The 21,189-nt window shown below is 41.6% G+C and overlaps 2 protein-coding genes across 9 annotated transcripts in view; one reads left to right on the plus strand and one right to left on the minus strand.

The window, feature by feature from the left end:
* Positions 1-3,925, plus strand: part of NRDC (nardilysin convertase) — a 95,678-nt gene extending 91,753 nt beyond the window's left edge. For 3 of the 4 annotated variants that reach the window (XM_046661102.1, XM_046661103.1, XM_046661104.1), the window contains 7 exons: positions 148-195; positions 477-529; positions 951-1,034; positions 1,609-1,699; positions 1,973-2,089; positions 3,069-3,158; positions 3,318-3,925. In XM_046661102.1, the coding sequence (XP_046517058.1) occupies positions 148-195; positions 477-529; positions 951-1,034; positions 1,609-1,699; positions 1,973-2,089; positions 3,069-3,158; positions 3,318-3,515 (681 nt within the window). In that variant the 3' untranslated portion in view covers positions 3,516-3,925. Of the gene's footprint in view, positions 1-147; positions 196-476; positions 530-950; positions 1,035-1,608; positions 1,700-1,972; positions 2,090-3,068; positions 3,159-3,317 lie in introns of those variants that run through there. The other variant, XR_006888604.1, reaches the window with a different exon arrangement.
* Positions 3,926-4,259: 334 nt separating this feature from the next.
* Positions 4,260-21,189, minus strand: part of OSBPL9 (oxysterol binding protein like 9) — a 161,004-nt gene continuing 144,074 nt past the window's right edge. For all 5 annotated transcript variants that reach the window (XM_046661005.1, XM_046661004.1, XM_046661003.1 and 2 more), the window contains 12 exons: positions 20,233-20,345; positions 19,982-20,100; positions 15,621-15,706; positions 12,947-13,118; positions 11,388-11,472; positions 10,655-10,765; positions 10,314-10,377; positions 10,050-10,190; positions 7,713-7,791; positions 6,811-6,902; positions 5,248-5,383; positions 4,260-4,988 (listed from right to left, as the gene is read on the minus strand). In XM_046661005.1, coding sequence (XP_046516961.1) covers positions 4,914-4,988; positions 5,248-5,383; positions 6,811-6,902; positions 7,713-7,791; positions 10,050-10,190; positions 10,314-10,377; positions 10,655-10,765; positions 11,388-11,472; positions 12,947-13,118; positions 15,621-15,706; positions 19,982-20,100; positions 20,233-20,345 — 1,273 coding nt within the window. In that variant the 3' untranslated portion in view covers positions 4,260-4,913. The remainder of the gene's footprint in view (positions 4,989-5,247; positions 5,384-6,810; positions 6,903-7,712; positions 7,792-10,049; positions 10,191-10,313; positions 10,378-10,654; positions 10,766-11,387; positions 11,473-12,946; positions 13,119-15,620; positions 15,707-19,981; positions 20,101-20,232; positions 20,346-21,189) is intronic.

Here is a 21,189-nt window from a genome sequence, read left to right on the forward strand (position 1 = left end):
TGGCAATAGAGGGTATGATCAGCTCTCTCGGGGCAAGAGAAAAGTGGGGTGGATACCTGAATAAATGGTTGCCTAGAATAGCTAGATTACTCAAAAACCCCATAAGCTATTGGATTTTCAGTTGGTCTCACCAACTTCTCCTTTCAGTCAGGTACCAGGAGTCTGAGAGAATACACTCTTATGGAGCTGCTTGTGGTAAGTTGTATAAAGGAGAGTCAAGGTGTTCAGGAGCCCCTGACCCACTCTGAGGCCTGGCCTTTCTGCCTGGGGCTAGGGACTTGGGAGTGGTCAGAGACCTGTGATTGGTAGGTGAGATGGTTGTTTAGATGAGCAAGGACAGGGCACCTGGGCGATTTAGGAAGACAACAGTAAGGGAGGCTGGACTTCGGGGGTGTATGGAACACTTTTGGGGGAAGAAATGGAGGTTTTTTTTTGTTGGGAGGAGTTGGGCTGATGGGTAGTATGTTGAATTACAGATGCATATGGAAGAGCCTTGTTTTGACTTCCTTCGAACCAAGCAGACCCTTGGGTAAGTCTGCTGGCAAGAGCACTGAGCTCAAATAAGGGTCTGGGGCTTACTTTACAGGCTGAGGTTTATCTGATATTCTGATTGAGCAGCCTCTCAGAGCTCTTTGGTCCTTCCATGCCTTAGACTCATACCTACTGGTCAGAACTTCTGGAATTTGCATCTTGGACTATGATCAGGTTTTCAGTTTGGTTAAGTTTCAAGATTAGTAGAGAGAAAAGGCTAGCCTATGGTCCTCAATTCAGGAGTGGGTGGCCACCCTATCCTGAGAGTGAAATAGATGCATTCACATTTATGGATCCTCTTTCAGGACCTCCAGGTCCAGTAAGGATGTGCAGAAACCCTTCCCACTCATCTCTAGTGCCTCTGAGGGCAGGGCCCAGGTGACCACCTGAGCTCACAGAACTTTTCACTCTGGCTGTAGGTACCATGTCTACCCTACATGTAGGAACACGTCTGGGATTCTCGGATTCTCTGTCACTGTGGGGACTCAGGCAACCAAATACAAGTGAGTAGATGGGCCCAACTATTGTTATTCTTGGTGTTGAGAGTAGGGGCTACAGGTGTGTTCTTAAACCTCAGGTAACTCTGACCAAATACGGTTTGCTGCATTTAGTCACAGCTGCGGGGCTGAGGGATGGAGGGTGGTTCACAGATGGCCTGATCCGGGACTGTTGAATGGTTCTAGTGGTCCATGGGGTTTGACTCAAGTCCTGGGGTCACTGTGCAGGCTTGCCAATGTTTCTCTCTTCAGGCAGACCTGAGGACAGAAAGGCAAATGTGCCTGACCTGGCATTCCTGCTGGAACCGAGGTACAGGGCCTTGGTGGTTCTCAGCTTTGGAATGGTCAAGCATGGCTGTCACTGCTTCGGTACTGAGGGTACCGGGAAACTGACATGGAGATGGGGGAGCAGGATTCCTCCCCATTCTCTTCCCGCCTTCAGCTTAGGGCAGATGATTGAGGTCTGGGAAGAAAACTTCAGCCTCTTTCCTGGAAATATGCCTTAGCCCTAATTCCCTCCTTTGCTTACTCCTTGAGACCAGGTCTCTGACAACTTTTAATTAAAGGTGTTTTGTTTTAGTTCTGAAGTTGTTGATAAGAAGATAGAAGAGTTTCTTTCTAACTTTGAGGAGAAGATTGAGAACCTCACTGAGGACGCATTCAACACCCAGGTGACTGACTCTGCTGGCCTGGCCTTTTGTTCCTTGGCCCACAGAAGCCCTCAAGACAACCAGACACCAGTGCTGGCCAGTTTTTGAGCTTTGTAGCCCCACCTTAACCTGACCATAATGTCTTCCTAACTTCATCCCTCCCCATCATGCTGGCAGGTCCCAAGTGAAGGGACCATAGCAGGTCCATGACAAACCAGGCTGGACAGGGCCAAGTGTGTTTTGGGGGAACTGGTGTGATACCATGCTGAAGGTCTCTCGTTTTGGTGGTAACAGGTCACAGCTCTGATCAAGCTGAAGGAGTGCGAGGACACCCACCTTGGGGAGGAGGTGGATAGGAACTGGAACGAAGTGGTGACACAGCAGTATCTCTTTGACCGCCTCGCCCATGAGGTAGTAACAGTTTTCAGAGTAAGACAGCCCTGACAGGGACTCCTCATTTTATAGGAGTCACAATTCCAAGCAGATCGGTATTGTGTAGAAGAGAAAGCTAGGACACTCGTCCAGGCTTGGTTGTTTACTTGCCCAGTTCTTGCCTTGATTAATCAAGTCTTCTTTCCAGTCTGGCACCTTAGGTGGCCAAGTGAGTAGGATACTCATCCCTACCCTCCCACGACCACCAATTTCAATCAGAGCAGGTCCATTTTTGTATTATATATTGCAGTTCACTACAAAATTTGTTAACAAAGGGTTCTGCTATTTAAAGGAAATTGAGAACTTCTGATCTTCTTGAACACGGAGTTCGTCCTCCAGATTTAATGATTCCAGGTGTAGGTCTTTTGACAACTTCTAGCCCAAAGTAATAAAACCCATGAAAAATAGCTCTGGGTCCTGCAATCCAGCACTCTCTTTGATAATACAACCACATGCAGTAAATTAGCAAAGGGCGTTGAGACACAAGGCATATTTAACAGGAGGTTTCAGCGCAGCGCTTCAGGCACCCAGTTTTCCTACTAGAAACAGGACAGAGAAAATTCTCTTCACCTGTTTCAATAGTCACTGTCTTTTTCTCAAGCCAGAGTATACAGTTCCCATGTACCTGCGAGGTGACGCGATGGTGATGATAGGTTTTTGGCTCAGTGTATAGTACTCAGCTGTAATTACAGCATCTGCACTGTCTTACTTGCCTCCCAGGGTCAGTCATTACTATGAAAACATGAAGGTGTGTCACAGAGGCTCATTTTCATCCTTCTCTGGAAGGTTGGGGGCAAGCTGAGACGTGGAAGAATAAAATGATGTGCTCAGGCGCTAATAAGCAGAACCCAGGAGGTCTGGTTAGGGTTAACGTTCAAGAACTATCTATCGTCACAGAAAATGTATTGCTAGTCTTTTATAGCCTTCTTTCTTTCCTATCTTCCCTTCTCGCTGTAAGATTGAAGCACTGAAGTCATTCTCCAAGTCAGACCTAGTCAACTGGTTCAAGGCTCACAGAGGACCAGGGTGTAAAATGCTCGGCGTCCATGTGAGTATGGTTAACCACGCTGCAGCTCTGTCCTTTGCAGAACTGTCATTTAGCCCAGTTACCATTCACTGAGTTTGGGTTAGGATCAGAGATCCTAATAGGTCTTTGCCCCAAATCTGGTCAGCATATTGCTCACCTCAAGTCTTTGGCCTCTTTCAGGTCGTTGGATTTGGGAAGTATGAGCTGGAAGAGGATGGGAACCCTTCCGGTGAGGATTCCAACTCTTCTTGTGAAGTGATGCAGCTAACCTACCTGCCAACCTCTCCTCTGCTGGCAGACTGTACCGTCCCCATTACTGATATCAGGGCTTTCACATCGACGCTTAACCTTCTCCCCTACCATAAAATAGTCAAATAAACTGCAGTCTCATTGGCCTGAAATTGTGTATTTAAAAATGTGTGTATATTTTATGAAGTTATACCACTACTGTCTTAGGGCTTCCATTGAATTTTTGCACTGGTATCATAGAATTTTATTTACACCCCCTCCCCCCCCCTTTGTTGTGACTAACAAACCAAGGGTTACTATAGCAGCTGGCAGAGGGAAATTAGCAGGGTGGGCCGTGTGTGACTGAAAAGCTTACAGGAGCAGTCTGAGAAGCCTGGCCTGGCCTCTCTCAGACTGAGAATCCAGTTCTGTATGACAGACTCGAGAGGCCCTATGTAACCAGTGTCTTAGTACCTAAATGCTAGGTGCTAATACTAATACCTGTTGTTTTTTAAGTGTATTTTTAAATAAAGATAGTTCTGTATTGCCCTTCAAAATGAGCCATTTGCTGCTGTGGCATTCTTTTTATGATGTTTTGTTTCAGGGTGGGGTGGGGATCTAAAACACTCTTCCCAAATCCTCTAAGGCAATAAAGTATTTTTGGATAAAATGGTGGGAGCCCTACGTGTGCTCTGTGAGAGCTCAGTGAAGACTCTGGAGGAGAGGGTGGTAGGCGCTGAAGTCAGAACAGCATACAGACGGGGAGAGGGGAGGATGGCTCCTCCCTTATTCACGAGAGTCCTCGTGACGAGCTAGCGAGCTCCTGTGTTCAAGGTTGCCAAATAAGTGACTCCAAGTTTAACCATAAAGATAATAAAAGAAACACATTAAAAAAAAGGTTGGAAAAATTACTTTATGAAGCCTTAAGAAGCACTGAGTATAATTACACTGTAGTCCAGAGTTAGATACAATTTAATAATAGTTCAATTCCAAAATAAAAGTTACTGTAGGTGAGGCCATGAAATTTCCTAAGACTTGATTTTAATACATTGCGCTAATTTTCTAAAACAACTCAGAGGAACCAATATTTACAGTAGATGGAGTATGTATGAAAAATCTGGCATCAGGTATATTATATATGTATATATATGTGTATGTTGTGTGTGTATATATATATATATATATAGAACCCAAGATTATATGAACTGGGAAACAGATGTATATCTGAACAGCAGTACTAGAGTGCAGAGTTTGAGACTGGGATTTACAAATACTTTTCAAAGCGTGGGATTTGGAAAAGGAGCAGACATCTTGTTTTCAAAACCTGAAGTTTTTCTCAGGACTGAAGTCAAAATTATAACTGCCAAAGAAGAGGAAAAAAGGGAAGCTTTTCTTGCTTTAATTGTTCATCTGCATCAGAAAGTCCAGTATCCCTGAGATAGGAACCACTGCAATAAGAAGGGAGTGAGTGAGTTCTCCCAAAGGAAGATTGTTGCTTAATTATGCCTCCTGCCCTGGTCATCAGGTGCAAACTGCACATTTCCCAATCTAATGCTTGGCAGCACCAAGGCGTTTCAGTAACGGCTCATCATAAACCCAACATTCTCCATCTTCATGAAATAACTGTAAGAGAAAGGGGAGAATTCAGTTACACACTTGCTTTGTAGTTGTATAATATCATACTTGTTGTTATATCTTCTCCCCCCGTTACACTGAAATGAGCTCCAGGCAGGGACCAGCGCTCATCTTGTTCGTCACCATGCTTCTTTAAAGCAGTGTTTGGACTTCGCTTCAACATTCATTGAAGGAACTAATGAGTTGCAGCTCAGGGCACAGGAGGAGCAGCTCCGAGGTCGGGGCAGGCTCCCGAAAGCAAGCTTACCCTTGTCTCCCATTGAATTTCCTTCTCCTTCCTTTCTCGGGCCTCTGCTCTCTGTCTTTCTTCAAGTCTATGCTTGGCTTCAGTTGCTGCATCAATGTCTCTGATTTTTAAGTTGAAAGTAACATCCTTCCAGAGGCTATAAAAAAAACCTCAAGGTGCTAAGTACTAGATGGACACAGGAGTTAGTAATCTTAAGAGTGAAAATCTAGAGCCACCCTGAATATAGCATAATTACAGTCAAGTCAAATGGCTTTTAAGTGCTGAAGTTCACAGACTAAATCTCATTTAACCGGCAACAGGGCGCTGAAGTAAAGAATGGAGAAAGGGACCTAGAGATTCCACTGCTAGTTGTCAAAGGGGGAAATAAAGGCTGGACAGAAAGCTGGATGTATGGTAAGGACAACAGGAGAAATGAGAACTGAGACCTGGGATTCTACTTCCGGCTCCCTGTCTAACTAGCCACGCAGCTTCGGGTGTGTCAGTTCACCTCTCTAGGGCTTCAGTGTCCTTCACTATAAACTAAAAGAGTTACATCGGAGGAGCTGACAAGTTCCATTTCAGAAAAACTCCCTTGGATTTAACACTGAGATCCTGGAGAGAAAATCTGAACAGAGAGAATAAGGGTCAAGAGGTGAGTTGGAGAGGCTTAAGGGAGAGGAGATTTGGCTTCCTCTCAAGGCCTGGAAGATGACAACTAGACAAGTCTGGTCGACATGTGTCACTTTACAAGTGAAGGCTCCTCGGGACTAGAAAAGTGGCCATGCGTAAGATCCCCTTGGGGGGAGAAGCAGGGCATCAATTTCTATAGATTTCCACTTACATAACTACAAGCAGGCAATCCAGCCAAGCAGCCTTAACAAGTTAGAGAAAACAAGCAGGGCGATGATTCGTAAGGTGCCCTTCCTTCACTTCAGAAATCTCCTGATATGCTAAATAAAGAACTTCAGTGCAGGATTCCTCATACTACTAAAAGAAACCCCTTTTATCAAGCAAATGGGAAGGGAAAAAATTATGACATTTGAGACTACTGGAAAAGTGAATACAATTAGATATTTGATGATATTAAGGAAGTGATTTTTTTTTAAAGCCTGATGATACTGTAGTTTAGTGTTTGTGGGTGTTTTAAAGTCACTTTAGAGATACATATTGAAATACTTAGGGATGAAATTTAAAAAAAGACCTGAAGGTGTTTTACTGCACACCTCTCACCTGGGACCTGACTACCTTCTCTTATAAACCACAAAGATGGTGATGAGCCAACATACCCTGGGTACTTGTTATTTCCCAAGCATCATATATATGCTTGGATGTTGATCTCATTTACTCCTCACAAAAACTCTGAGGTAGTTCACACTTCAAAAAAGAAGGCAAAGAGAGGCTAGCTTACAGTCCTGGTTACAACCCTAGTAAGTGGCAGAGCTCCATATGAAGGACCCCAGGCTTCACACTTAGTCTGTGGTCTGTCATACTCTGCGGTACTATCTCCACACTCCAGCCCTGCGCCTATGCCTAGCTAATAGCAGGAGCATTGCCCCGGTAGCTCTAGGTATGTCATTTTCTTACCAGCGGGATTCATACTCATTCTGATCTTCCAACTTCCTCACTTTCTTCTTGATTATAGGCAACTTCTTGGTATCTATAAAAACTGCATTTTCCTAGAAAACAGAAAAGACAGGTAGATGTTTTACTGTTCAAACTGTTCTAGAAGGAAAAGTCAACTCTTCCCAGAAAACTTTAACAGATTTAATAATCAAATCCCACATATGAAGATATGTAGATGAGGAGTTTCATATGCTACTTCAGCCTAAAATACAGTGGTGTCTTCAGTCTTGGCAGAGGTGCAGTTCAACAGATGTTTTCAGTACAGCTATGTGCTACATGCTTGGGCTGTTCTCTCTTGGACGGCTAGACCCATAAACAACTAATCCTAGTGTTAAGTAGGCTGAAGTGCTTTCTACATTTCAAATTCTCCAAATCCCAAATCCAGTTCATTGGCTCCTCCTGTTCATCCCACACCACCTTCCTCCTACCTTAATTAGGTGCTGTTTGCGAGTTCCTTGAGGGCAAGGACTATGTGACTTTTTTCTGTATCCCTAGTGCCGGGCAGTTAATACATTTCTTATACAAAATCAAACTGTGTATACAAACACACACAAATGAGTTTAGTGCTTCATTTTACAAACATACTCACCATACATTCTAATGATATAGCTAACATTTATTGGATGCTATGTGCCAGGCATTTTTTTACATGTGTTATTTTTGAGTATTCTGAGAGGAGAGGGAAGTAGAGATTATTGTACTATCTGTACTGCCGGGGAAGACGGGGGGGAAGGAAAGGGCTGACCTGAAGACAGCATTAGAGCTGGCCTGAGCGGTGAAATTTCCAGATGAAGGAAGCTAGAGTAAGGGACAGGCTACAATTCAATATAGCTTAAAACAAGTGGCAAAATACAGGTTCTTACCCCAGTTGCATATTTTGCATACATTACACCATTCCATTCCCCTTCAATTGAGCAAAAAGACTTCTTGTCATTTGGAGAACTAAATAGAAAAGGAAGCATATGTGTTAGTCTCAAGTTGAAAATTACTCTAAGAATCTGGTAGGTGGGGCCTACCTACATAGAGCAGAACACAAAAGAACAACTATGAAGACTTTGGTAAAGGCAGCTTAATAGAACTGGATTTCCCAGAGCCAGCTGTAAGAATGAGGGCCCTAAATGAGATGCTAATGAACTAGAGATGCCCATGGACAGGGGGTATGAGATGAGCAAGAGAGCCCTGGACTGGGGCCACAACAAACAAGGGACAGTCCCTGCCCTCAGGCTGCTCACAGCCTAGTGGCGAGAGACATGGCCATTGAGATTCTGGTGGTAAGTGCTGTCGTGAGTTTATGGGAGCCCTGGAGACGAAGGGCAAGACTCCTGCATGTGGGTCAGGGAAGGTGTTGCTTAAGGATATAATGCTACAGACCAGGCTTTCATCCCTGGGCTCACAGGGACCTCTGGGTCAAATGGTTTGATTTCTTTTCCTGAGCAAGGATCCTGTCATCAAAAGCCCCGACAAGCCTCTACTTGGACATGACAGTGATACGTATGGCAGGTATGGAGATAGGGAAGATAAGCATCACAGCAAACAACAGCTTAGGAAGGGCAAGGCTTGAGCAAAGATGGAGGCTAAAAGAAGTCAGAAAGAGAAAAATACACAGGGTAGGGCGAGGAATGCTGTTCTCACTGGACTGGAACTTGTTTCCTCTATGATTTAGGGACTGGGGGTGGGGGCACCAAGGGAAAGAAAAATGGGAGAATCCCAGGTTTAGAAGGTCACTGTGCAGTGGTTCTCAAAGTGTGGTCTGGGGGCCCCTGCAGGTTCCCAAGACCCTCTTAGGTCAAAACTACTTTCATAACCAAGGCATTATTTGCCTTTTTCACTGTAATTTTCCCACAAGTGTAGTGTTTCCCAGAGGTTTTGTGATATGCAGCAACAGGCTGACTGCAAGAAGTAGATAGGAGAATCCAGCTGTCTTCTATTAATTATATTAGAGATTTACAAAATTCAGAAAACATACAATGCCACTCTTCTCACAAATTTTTTAAAGAAGAATTTTGGAAAAGTTTTTTCTTTTTTGTAAAAATGCTATTATTGTCATTTGTACATGAATTTATAAATATTTTAAAATCTTGTTCTAATTCCTAATGAGAAATATTGATGGATATAATTGACATAATCAAAATTTTTAAGTGTAAAGGAGTCCAGAGACCAAAATGCTTAAGAACCACTCAGCTAGTACAACCTTTCAGCTGATGCTCAAATCCCTAATTTGAAGAGCCCACCAAGGCCTCTTTCAGCCCCCAATGCCGAGGGCAGCCTTTCTACTATCTATGGCGACGACTGGCGGGAGAGTGCGCTGAGGGAGCAGCTCCTGCTGGCGCTGGTTACCTCGGAGGAACTCCCACCCGTGTCTTTGTTCTGGACGTCCTATTCCACCACCTGCCTGGCTGGCGGAGCAGCTGCATTACAGTGGTAACTTGTGCTGCTCCCTAAGCTCTGCCCATATTTTCTGACTGCAATAATTTGTTGGATTTTACACTGATCCTTAGTAAATTTCATCTTGGGTTCAGGGTCCCCCTCCTGCTCAAGATTTTTTTGGATGCTGATTCTGTCATCCAAATTTAATTATCTCCCTGGAAAACTGCTTAAGCAGCCGTGGGTCTTTTATCTGCAACACTGTTCCAAAAAAGGCCTTTGAGGGCAGAGAAAGTCCTGCAGATTTTCCTCTTCCAGGCAGGCTCTGAACCCCACCCAACTGAGTGTTACCCAGACAGCAGAGCTGTCTTCATCTGACCCTAGAGTGTCAAACAGAACCAAGCCAGAATGTGATGGTTACTGTTTTTCTCCAGCAAAGGCGCAGAAAAATGGACCGAGGACTTGGAGACACTTCACTGGGAGCCAGAGGGTCTATTGTAAGGACTAGCTCATGGTCCGAAATGGCGATAATGAGCCAGGAATCCACAATCTGGATGAGCGAGGCAATCTAGGAAGACCTCTTTCAGCTCCCCATTTGCAAGTCAGGTTCCTAGGAAGGAAATCCCACCAATGACCTCTGATTGTTCTGACCCCACACTTTAGGTCTCCTTCTGATATGGGATTTTAGGAAGAGACGTCACACAAGATGAGAAACAAGTTTTCAAAGACAGAACCATTAAAATGGTCCATTCCTAACAGAAGTTATAGTTCAAGACAAAAGGGAAAGTATTTCAAAGAAGCCGAAGAGCACTGATGTAGAAAAACAAAATACCTACAAGATCTCAGCAGTTATCCTGTGCTTCTTGCCCCCATAGAAAGGTTTAGTGTGGAAGACGATATTTGCACTATAGCCAGTTTTGGAACAATTGATATTGCACTCTCCGCCTAGTTCCACCCACGGCACGGTGAGGATAGACCTGCAAAACCAAACATTCTCAGGTAAGGCTGACAGTTCAGAGGAAAGAGAGAAGGGGCGTTGCTTAAGCAACAGCAGGGTCTACTGCTTGCTCATCAGAAGAAATGAATACAGCTCTACTTGCCTTCCATAACCATTGGGGAATGTGAGAATGTAATGTTCGTCATGGTCTAGACACGAGACACAGCCTGTGGAAAGAAGGGACAGAATCTCTGATGAGTAGTGTCAACTGGCAATAAGGCTGTGTTGTCTGGTTGATGGATACTCCAGGATACTCTAGTTAATTTAGGAAAAAATCTTACACCCGACCCCTGCTCTCACCCCCAATACACATGCTTACATGCAAACAAGGACATCCAGTCTGGCTTTCTGGGGCCATTTCCTCTTACTTGTCAAGTGTCCAGCACACATGAGAAGGGCATAACATCCTATTACCATTGTAGTCCGCCCGATGCCACGACTTACCCTGCCCTATGTTGTGCACCCCTATTGACATCCCAAGGAATTTTGATTTGGTCCAGATATGAGCATTGAATTGTATCTTCTTGTTAAAACACTCAGCGTAAAAGGCTGAAACTAAACAGAAATTGTTTTCTATTAGTGCCAGGAGTACTTAACTGCTTCTTACATCCTGTTTCCCCCAAGGCAAGCAACGCCTCAGGGCCATGTGGGCAGGAACTTCCCTGAATCATGAGACTGAGGGCCAATCCCGGAGTCTTAAAATCAAAAAGTGTTTCTGTTCTGGTCAGTAAGCATGTTCCTGCCCCAGCCCCAACCTCAACCTGGACCCATCCAGTATTTCCAGTTTGAACAGTGCACTGAGCAAATGAGACGATGTTGAGGATACACATTCTCTCCACCATGCCAGGAATATACTGTGCAGAAACTGCATCCCATTTGTATAAACTCTCTCAAAGTTGCTGAGGTCTCTACAGCACAGCTCGTTATATGTAAGATGTCTTTGAAGCGTTAAAAGTTGGTTTCCCAAATACCTTCCTTTCATACATAATCAGTGAAGCTAAGTGAATCTTTGCAACTTATACAAACAAGTATGAGGAACAAATCCTCTCATAGGGTTGGGAAGATACAGGCAGCCACAAAACTGACAATATTGTGACCTCAGCTATGGAGCTTTTAACAAGCCTCTTTAGACAGAACAGTCTGAAAGTGTGTATTAGAGAGAAGCTCTGTAACTTACTAGGTGGATGATGGGAGACCTGTTCAGCCACGAAGGTTACACTGTTTTTGGAAACCCAGGGCACCGGTCCTTCTGCAACCAGCTCCTGCAAGCAAATATAGCATCATTTTCTTTTGATGTGGAAACACAAATGACACTCCAGAGAATCTAATGACTAGAGTCTCTGCCTCCCGAGGTAGTTAATTGCTCCCTCTCCACACACCTAAAGCACCTTATACATACTTTTATTATGGCATTTAATTACACTACCGGAATTACTGCTTTCTGTCTCCCTGACTAAGACATTCTTGAAGGCAAGGATCATGTGCCTAACTCAGGCCCAGGCCTGGCACAGAGCTGGCACTAAGAACAGACACACACTGCCTGTCTTCAGTAAGGTGCTACAGGTAACTTGTTCTCGGAAAGGGGAAGATAGGGAGAGTGACGTTTACTGAGAGACTATTACATACCAGGCACTGTGGGCTTGGGGTTTTTCTGGTTCACCCCTAGAGGCCTTTTAACATTTTTGTGTGTCTTCCTTGCTGGCTGTCTTCCTCAAACCAACCTCTAAATACTGGAGCCCTAGGGCTCAGGTCTGGGTTACCTACTCTTAGATGATTTCATCTACTCCCAGAGCTTTAAATGCTGCCTAAATATATTGAAATCTCTGACAGGCCCATCTGCACCCTAGACCTCGCCCTTGAACTCCAGACTAACTCCCTGCTTGATGGCTCCGCTTATATGTGGACCCCTCATACTTTATATTTCAGATTAGAGCTCTTGATTTCTCTCTCCCCAAATCCAATCTTTTCCTTTTAGTAAATGGCACCAACCAACTGCTAAAGCCCACATGCAAGGACTCATCTCCGACTGCCCCCTTTCCCTGACCTCCCCTAATCCACCTGTCAGTTCTCCCTCCAAAATACAGCTCGAATGAACCCTGTCTCTCCTGGAATAACACCAAAGCCTCCCCGATGGTTTCCTTGCTTCTATTTCTGTCCCTCTCTAATTGATTTTTCACAAAATCATTATAATGATCTTTTCCAAACAAAAATGAGATCCTGATAAGCCATAAAATTATCATCAAGGCCTTGCATGATCTGATTTCTAAATCTCTATCCTCATCTCATGCCACTCTTCCCCCTTGCTCACCATATGCAAAATATGCTGATCCAACAACACTGTTTTTCTATGGGTGATGAGCATCTTCTAATCACTGCCTTTATCATTATCTAGCTCCAAATAAAATGAAATCTTATATTAGTACACAACTTAAGATAATTAAAAACGTCAGTGCGGGAGCTGGCCCGGTGGTGCAGTGGTTAAGTTCGCACGTTCCACTTCGGCAGCCTGGGGTTCGCCAGTTCAGATACCGGGTGCGAACATGGCACCGCTTGTCAAGCCATGCTGTGGTAGGCATCCCACATATAAAGTAGAGGAAGATGGGCATGGACATTAGCTCAGGGCCAGTCTTCCTCAGTAAAAAGAGGAGGATTGGCGGCAGATGTTAGCTCAGGGCTAATCTTCCTCAAAAAAGACAAAAAACAAGCAAACAAAAAACATGTCAGTGCGGAACTCACCACATTCTCTTCAGTATCATTTGGTAATGTCCAGTGACACTGAAAGATCTCGCCCAAAATGGGGTTGTATGGCTTTTTGGCAACTGATCCTTTCCTTCCTGCATGAAAGGCTGAGAGGTACCATTTCACAACTTGAACCATTCGGTCTCTGGCATCCTTCTGGTCACTAATGCTGCAAGGAGAAAGACAAAACTTAATATCCTGCTTTCTGACAGGACACAAGCTGATGCAGCACCCCTCAGCATGGCTGAGCCAGGCTGAGAGGACCCAGGACCAGAATTAACCTCAAAGCTTTTTTCAAAAAGTTGAGGTACAATATACATAATTAAACACACTGGTCTTAAGTGTTTGGTTTGATGAATTTGACAATGTATATATCCATTTAATTAATCACCATCCAAACAAGATACAAAACATTTCCATTACCCCCAAGTTTCCCTATCCCCCTTTGCAAGCAATCCCCCCCTCACCCTGGGGCAAACACTGTTTCTGGTTTCTAGTAGCACAGATCAGTTTTGTTTACTCCAGAACTTCATATAAGTGAACTGTTTAATTGCCAAATCACTGGAGATTTTCTAGACATATTTTGTCATTGACTTCTAATTTAATTCTTTTGTGGTCACAGAACATACTGTGCGCAGTTCTAACTATTTTAAATTTATTAAGTCTTGCTAGTATATGGTCTATTTTGATGACCGTTCCATGTGCACTTGAAAACTGTCTGTTAAACAAACTGTTTGGTAGTGTTTAGAAAGGTCAATTGGGTCAAGCTGATTGATAGTACTGGTGAATCTTCTACAGCCTTACTCATTTTCAGGGAGGTGGGGAGGCCCGCACGCAGAGTTCAATCAACTTTTGAGGGAGGAATTTTCAACCACGATCGTGTACTTGTCTGTTTCTTCCTTTAATTTTTGCTGCATGTATTTTGAAGCTGTGCTATTAGGTACACATGCATTTAGAATTATTATTTATTCTTGATAAACTGACTCTTTTATCATATGAAATACCCTTATTTGTCTCTGGTAATATTTCTTGTTTTAAAAAAAAATCTCCTTTGTCTAATACTAATACAGTCACATCAGCTTTGTTAAACTTAGTGTTTTGCGTGGTATGTCTTTGTCCATCCTTTTCTTTATTTTTTTTTTGGCTAACGAAGATTTGCGCTGCGCTAAAATCTGTTAATCTTTCTCTTTTCTTTTTGCTTGAGGAAGATTCACCCTGAGCTAACATCTATGCCAGTCTTCCTCTATTTTGTATGTGGGTCACCGCCACAGAATGGCCAGCAACAACTGGTATAGGTCAGCGCCCAGGAACTCAACTCGGACAGCTTTTACTTTTAATTAATCAGTGTCTTCATATTTAAAGTCTCTCTCTTGCAAATAGCATATAAATGGACCTTACTCTTTTATCAAGTCTGACAATCACTATTCTCTTAAATGGAGCATATGTGTATGCTATTTACATTTAGGGTAATTACAGGTATAGCTGGGTTTAACTCTACCATCTTGGTATTTGTTTTCTATTTGTCCCCTTTGTTCCTTGTTCTATCCATTATTTCTCCTTTTTGGGAATTGAGTATTTCAGAATTCCATTTAATCTTATCTGTTGGCTTTTTAGCTGTACTTTTTTTTTTTGGAGGAAGATTAGCCCTCAGCTAACATCCGCGCCCGTCTTAACTGTGCACTTCACTGCTGTGCCGCTGGGCCAGCCCCCACGTACTTTGTATTTTTAAGTGGTTCTTCTAGGGACCTCAAAGTTAAATTCTCATACACAAAAACTACCCTTAAATCTGGAATCTATATCTAGTGCATAACTCATAATTTCCATCTTTATTTACACATGGAACCAATAAATGTCTACATTTTATTTGCTCATTATGTATTAATTTAAACGGTGCCATATTTATTTGAATTTCTGCCCTTGGAGAATTGGTTAAATGGTTTTCTTAAATCTTCATTAAGAAGAAAAGATATATATCAATGTCAGCCAATGTGCCCACCCCTGTGAAACCCTCAGTGATTTGCATCTGGCTTCAATAAACCACAGTCCAAGGCCAAGGAATGCAATCAGAGAAGACAGATCAGAGTATCCCAATACAAATAAAATTTTCCTGCACTGAAAAGCAATGTGAACTCACCTCCTTGTAAATCAACGCCACCTTCAGATTGCTTCTGTCCTTTGTACATATATCTAATATTGTAAACTTTATATTTAAAGTTTATGAATTAGTTTATAATCTGGACACCAGACTGTAAGCTCCTCAAGGGGAGACACTGTGACTTTTTCTTTCTCCAACTCATAAAAGTTCTGGCAAACAACAGGTGCTTTAGAAAGGTCTGCTGAACTCAGTTAACTGTACTTCTTCAGGATACAATGTAAATAATTTAACAGTGCTTACCAGTCCCTGGATCAAACAAGCTCACAGCCTTGGCAGTGGGAATCCTGGCTACCTGTTAACAGGCTGTCAAGATTTTTTAAAGTGTTTAACTTGAGCGCCTATCAACATCACCACCACACAACCTAAGCAAACAGGCATCTAACATAAACAAAATATTCAATGCCATTTTTTCCCAGAAATGTTTGAAAGGCAAAATGGAATGCATCTATGCCGCTAAAGCAGGAAACTACTGAGTAACATCTTAGCAAACGGGAAACACAGTGCTCAGTCAAATACCTCACAAACAGGTCCGGATGTGCAAAAAAGTCTGCATACATTTCTAAAAGAGATCTTCTTTCAAGAATAAATGTTGGAAGAACTACCTGAAAAACATACACATTTGACCCTTGAGGATCAAATTCCACAACAGATAAAAACAGACTGTTGAACTGCTAAAAAAACAACCCATTCCAATCATGGTAACACCCACAAAGTACTGCCCAGGCATGCTTCTGGTACCTACTTCCCAAACTCTTCTAACACAGACATGCCTGTTGACCTGCCCAGCGGATGAAACACAGAGAAGTCGTTTTGAATGTTCAAATGTCACTTCCTCGGTGTAACCTCCCTTTAGCTCCCTGAACCCCAGTGTAGCAACAACAACAAAACACTCAGTATCAACCCTTGGATGTCTACTACCTGCTGGGGTGTTACACACACATCATCTTATTAAACTGTACAACATTCCTGTTAGGAAGAAATTATTATCCCTGTTTTACAGGTGAGAAAAACGAAGCTCAGAGAGGTGAGAAATTTTCTGACTGCTCTGTTATTAACATGAAATTCAAAATTGGGCCTGCCTGACTTTGGGGGATCTGTGCACCTTCCTCTCTACTGCTGCTTCTATCATCAATAGGTGCATTAGGAAATTTATCTACTTAAAAATCGTGTCCTCAAACAACTGATGAGTTCCTAGAGTGACAGGACCACACACGTATCAACACTTGCATTCTCAGCTACTATTACACAGTGAGAAACTTTTAAATGAGCAGTTGAAGGAATAAACAAAAGGAAGAAGAGAATAAAGATGGAAATCAATGAACTCTTTTCACCATGGGGCTAAACCCATGAAGAAAAATGCTGAGGGGCTGGGAATGTGGCAGAGGAGAAAGTAAAGAAAATGGAAAGTCGGAATATGGGAAGAAGAAACGAGAAAGATTAAGAATAACTGATAAAAAAAGGGAAGAATTTCATTAGAAAATGAAAGCAGAGTTTCTGAAATGTGTATCACATTTCTGAAATCTGATACACATTTCAGAAACTCTGCATCAGATTATAATTTTTCATTATAAGAAGTAGAGCACCATATAAGCAAAAACTCCTTTAAATTTAGTAATTACTACATATCTACCACATTCAAGATCCTGTGTTAAATGCTGTGGAGGAGGCAAAGGTAAGTATGAGAGAATAATACTGGCATTTTAAATGTGAAATGTGACAAATTTCACACAAGAGAGGCTCAAAGAAAAGGGAAAGATCATATGCTGTTTAGGGGACCAAAAAGAGGGCAGAGCTGAGAAACAGTTCATTGAGGTGGCTCTAGAGAAAAGCTTTAGAGAAGAGTCAGCTGTAACAGATAGAGAGAGGAGAAAACAGAACAAGACATGGAAATGGGAGGGGAAAAAAAAAAAGAAGACATAGAGATAGGAAATGGGGTATGACAGGGACTGATGAGTGGACCAGCGTGGCTCGGTACATAAAGAGGGTTGCCAGAACACAAGCTTGGAAAGGGACACTATGGCTGTAACATTTAAAATGTTCATTATCAGACTGCAGAGTCTAAATTTTAAGTGAACATTTTTCTTCCACAGAACATGTATGTCTACAATCTAAATATAGTTAGATTGGCAGGTAAGCTTATGTACTGACTTGGTGCGACTTCCTACAACTCTTGGAGAACGGAGAAATTATAAATCACCAAGTTAAGAATACTGAAGAACAAAAGAAGGGTAATTATCTTTAATATATAAACAGCTCTTACAAATGAACAAGAAAATGATTACTACCATCAGTAGAAAATTGGACAGAAGAACTCAACAGGCAATTCAAAAAAGAAGAAACGGCCAAAAACCATAAAATCTGATGTGTCATCAAAGAAAAAAGTAAGACTATTTTTCTCCCTACTTAAAAATTTTCTTGAGAACTCTCATTCAACAAATCTTCACTGCTTTTAGCACTATACTGATACATGCCATAGGTTAAGCTGCTGGAACAGTGATGAAAGCAAGCTGGGTTAGGGCGTCTTTGACCTGGGTTCAAGTTCTTATTCTGCCACTTCTTGAGTGTGAGGAAGCCCTGGGAAATTAACTCAACTTCTGGAAGTTTCTGTAAAAGGAGGATAATTACAAGCCCCGCTTATATTTTACTGTTATTTTAAAGACCAAGTGAGGTAAATGGGATGTGACTTTATAGTATTTCCAGACGCTACAAAGTACTTTGAAAACAATTCTTTCTAGAAAGTATCTGAAGTAAAAAGAAAATATTTTTATAAAAAGGAGGAAATACAAATTTAAGGCATTACTGTAATAATATTTCAAAATACATAAAAGGAATCAAGAATTCAGCCATTTATTTGTGCCAATAAAGATTTCTAAAATTGCTAATTTTTAACACATTTGGCAAAAATAACAATTATTATAAGATCATTCACAATATAATAAGCTTTTAGTGGCTATGGAGCCAAATATGGATTATCTGGCAGAGGAACTTATGTAAGGCAAGAACTGCACAATTGCCTGTGGCAGCAACTTTTGGTTGCCTATGCACATCCCCGTTTCATCTCTAATAAGAACTCTGACTCATTCAGGTTTAGGCTATAGGTTGCCATGAGAGTCATAGGGCCCTCCCAGATCTCAGGGGATAAATGTGCATTAATCTAAACCAATCATTAAATCTCCCTTGCCAGTGACTGACTTAGGCATGAACACATGCCTAGCTTTGGCCAATAAGAGTCAACTGAAAGTCTGATGGGCCACTTCAGGAAAACAATGTCCTGCCTAATAACAACAAAAGTCTATAAAAAGAAATTATTTTTCTGCCTCTTGACATATTTGTATAAGGATGTTATGACTGTGGCAGCCATTCTGCAGTGATGAGGGGACAAGCCTGAGCAGGAAAGTCAGCATCCTTAGATGGCAGGATAGAGAGACTGAAGGACTCTCGGTCCTTGCTCACATTGCTGACCCACTGCATTAATCCACTCCAGAACTACCCTCCTTTGGACTGCTTACGTGAGATAACAAGCCTAGTGTTATTCAAGTCACTTTTAGGTGAGTCTTCTATTATTGGAGACCAAAACCAACCAAGATGGAAAATATAGAAAAGAAATATAGATGTCAACATCTAAAATTAAGCTATAACTTTCAAATTTGAAGCGACAATTCTGCTCCAGCAATTATGCAATCTAATGATCACTGAAAAGATCCCAGGGGCAAACTTTTGTAAATATTCCCTTACCTAGAACATTCCCGGGAAGTATGCTGGGTTCCACAAATTAATGCTATCCTTGTGTTTCTGTTCTCTTTTAGATTTGGGGTGAAAGGTTTTACTATAAACACTTATTAGAAAATGTTATAGATTAGTTTTTTTCTTAACAGCCCTCTAAATCTAAAAACAAAATGAGTTCACTATTGACAGACACTATAGCAATAGAGTTGATCTGGTCATAACGAAAGTGAGAATCTTAAATTGTATCAGTTTTCTAAAGCTGAGCAGAACACTAACTTAACCCACATGAAAGCTACTGCAGGTTAAGTCTTTAAGACAAGAGGCAGGACTGAAAAGATTACAGATCTTGAAATCACAGACCAGATTAGAATCTCAGTTCTGCCACTGAATAGGATTTAGCCGAGTTACTTAACCTCTATGAGTTTTAGTTTCGTCATCTATAATTGGAGTTAACAGTAACACCTCCTTTGTAGTGCTGTAGTGAGAACTAAGTGAAAGGATGAGGATTCTAGCACATGGCAGGGATAGACAAAGGCACCACACACCACTCTCCTACATCATTGGGCATTCTGTTTAGAGCACCAAGTTTAAATTAAAACTCCAATCCAGACCATAATAATCGTATGGTTCAATGTGTATCATACAATTTTCATTCACTACCTGTTCTAATCCTTCCAACAACCCTTTGAAGTAGGTCATTGTATGTCCATTTTGCATATGAGAAACCTACAAGTCACAGAGGAAGGGACTTGCTCAAGGTCACACGGTTTGGTAAGAGCAGAGGCAGGATGCAAACACAGGTCCTACAAACCCAAGATAGAACTCTGCTCATTTTGATTCTGCACATATGACACTGCTTTAGGTTTTGTTCAGACTACCAACCAAGCCCAGTATTATTTCTTATTTTTCCTCAATAAAATCCAAACTTAATCCATACATACTATCTCTATGAAATTATTCTTGTTTTATTTATTTCATCCACTTATAAAACTTTTCAGTTTACTCATTTACATGTATATTAAATCACAAGACAGAAGTCTAAACATCAATTACATCATTATACTACACTTGCAGGCATGCTCACCACACAATCAAGAAGAATCCACACAGACACATAAAGACTTACAGCAAAGGCCAAATCTGCTTCTTACCTTAGTAAGATCCATTCCAAGCCTAACCTGCGACAAGAGATGCATGATAACGCTCTTGTGCTCTTCCACTGATCCTGCCTCCCCTTCATCATCTCTATCATCGTGTGAATCGAAAAGGTCTAAAATAAAACAAATCTTCTTAGACTGGTGTTACTCTGGGCCAATCTGAGCTGCTACCAGTATTACAAAATATTTTTCCTCAAACAAATATTTTTAAGAAAAACAAAGTTAAATTCTCACAGGTCGCTTACCGGCATCACTTGTTCCATTGGAAATGGAAGAATTAAGTGATTCTGTGGTATCTGGGCGCTTTAGACTATTCCCTGAGCTGCTGTGAGTTAAGACTGAGGCAGATCCAGAGGAACTAAAAAAAACATTAATTACCTTGAGCCTTTTAAGAAAGCAATTTGGAATCACAGTAAGACATTAACCAACAAAGCGACTGAAAACCAATATATGCAGATAACTGACAGAAACAAACCAGACTGCTACAGTTAGCTGGTTACATACATACGTAGATATGCTTTCCAGCTCTCTCCCTGGCACCTTCCGAGACTGTGAACTATGAAGTCTGATGATGACTAGGTCTCATCTTAGGCTTTCTACATAGCGTGTGCTCAATCAAGCCATGTTGAAAGGTCACCAAAAACTACTAAGATTTTGCCTTTGCATCTAAGTTTAAAACCAGAGCTCGTTTTCTGATTTTGTTACTTTGCATAAATAGATACGTCATAATTCTTGGCAACAATTTGCAGAACCTCAAAAATGGCAAGTCTCTTACTGTCTTAGAAAGATGCATCTGTATTTTTAAGATCCTTTGGTAAAAGCCCACACTGGTACTGACTCTTCCCAGTCACTAAAAAACTGTTCGAAATTACAAAATAAAAAAGCATATTATTTTTTACAAGTAAATTTAAGGCACTAGTATTATGAACTGGTTAACGGGGTCTAAAGAAAGCTTCCTCTATTATATTATTATATCTGTGATCATAATTTACCCAGGATTAGTATTTGTATATTAATCAAAGGCTTACAGTTTACTTATTAAGTGTAAAAATAGAAACAAAATTTCTCACACTGCAGATATTTATAGAATGATATACACATAATAATCAGTTTTTTATTACAAATTTATAGCTGTGAAACATACTACGTATTCTAATTTAAACGTAGTTTGCCAAATCCCTTAAAACGTGTATCTTCTTTTA

The sequence above is a fragment of the Equus quagga genome, chromosome 5, assembly GCF_021613505.1.
Source record: "Equus quagga isolate Etosha38 chromosome 5, UCLA_HA_Equagga_1.0, whole genome shotgun sequence".
Classification (NCBI taxonomy): Eukaryota; Metazoa; Chordata; class Mammalia; order Perissodactyla; family Equidae; genus Equus; species Equus quagga.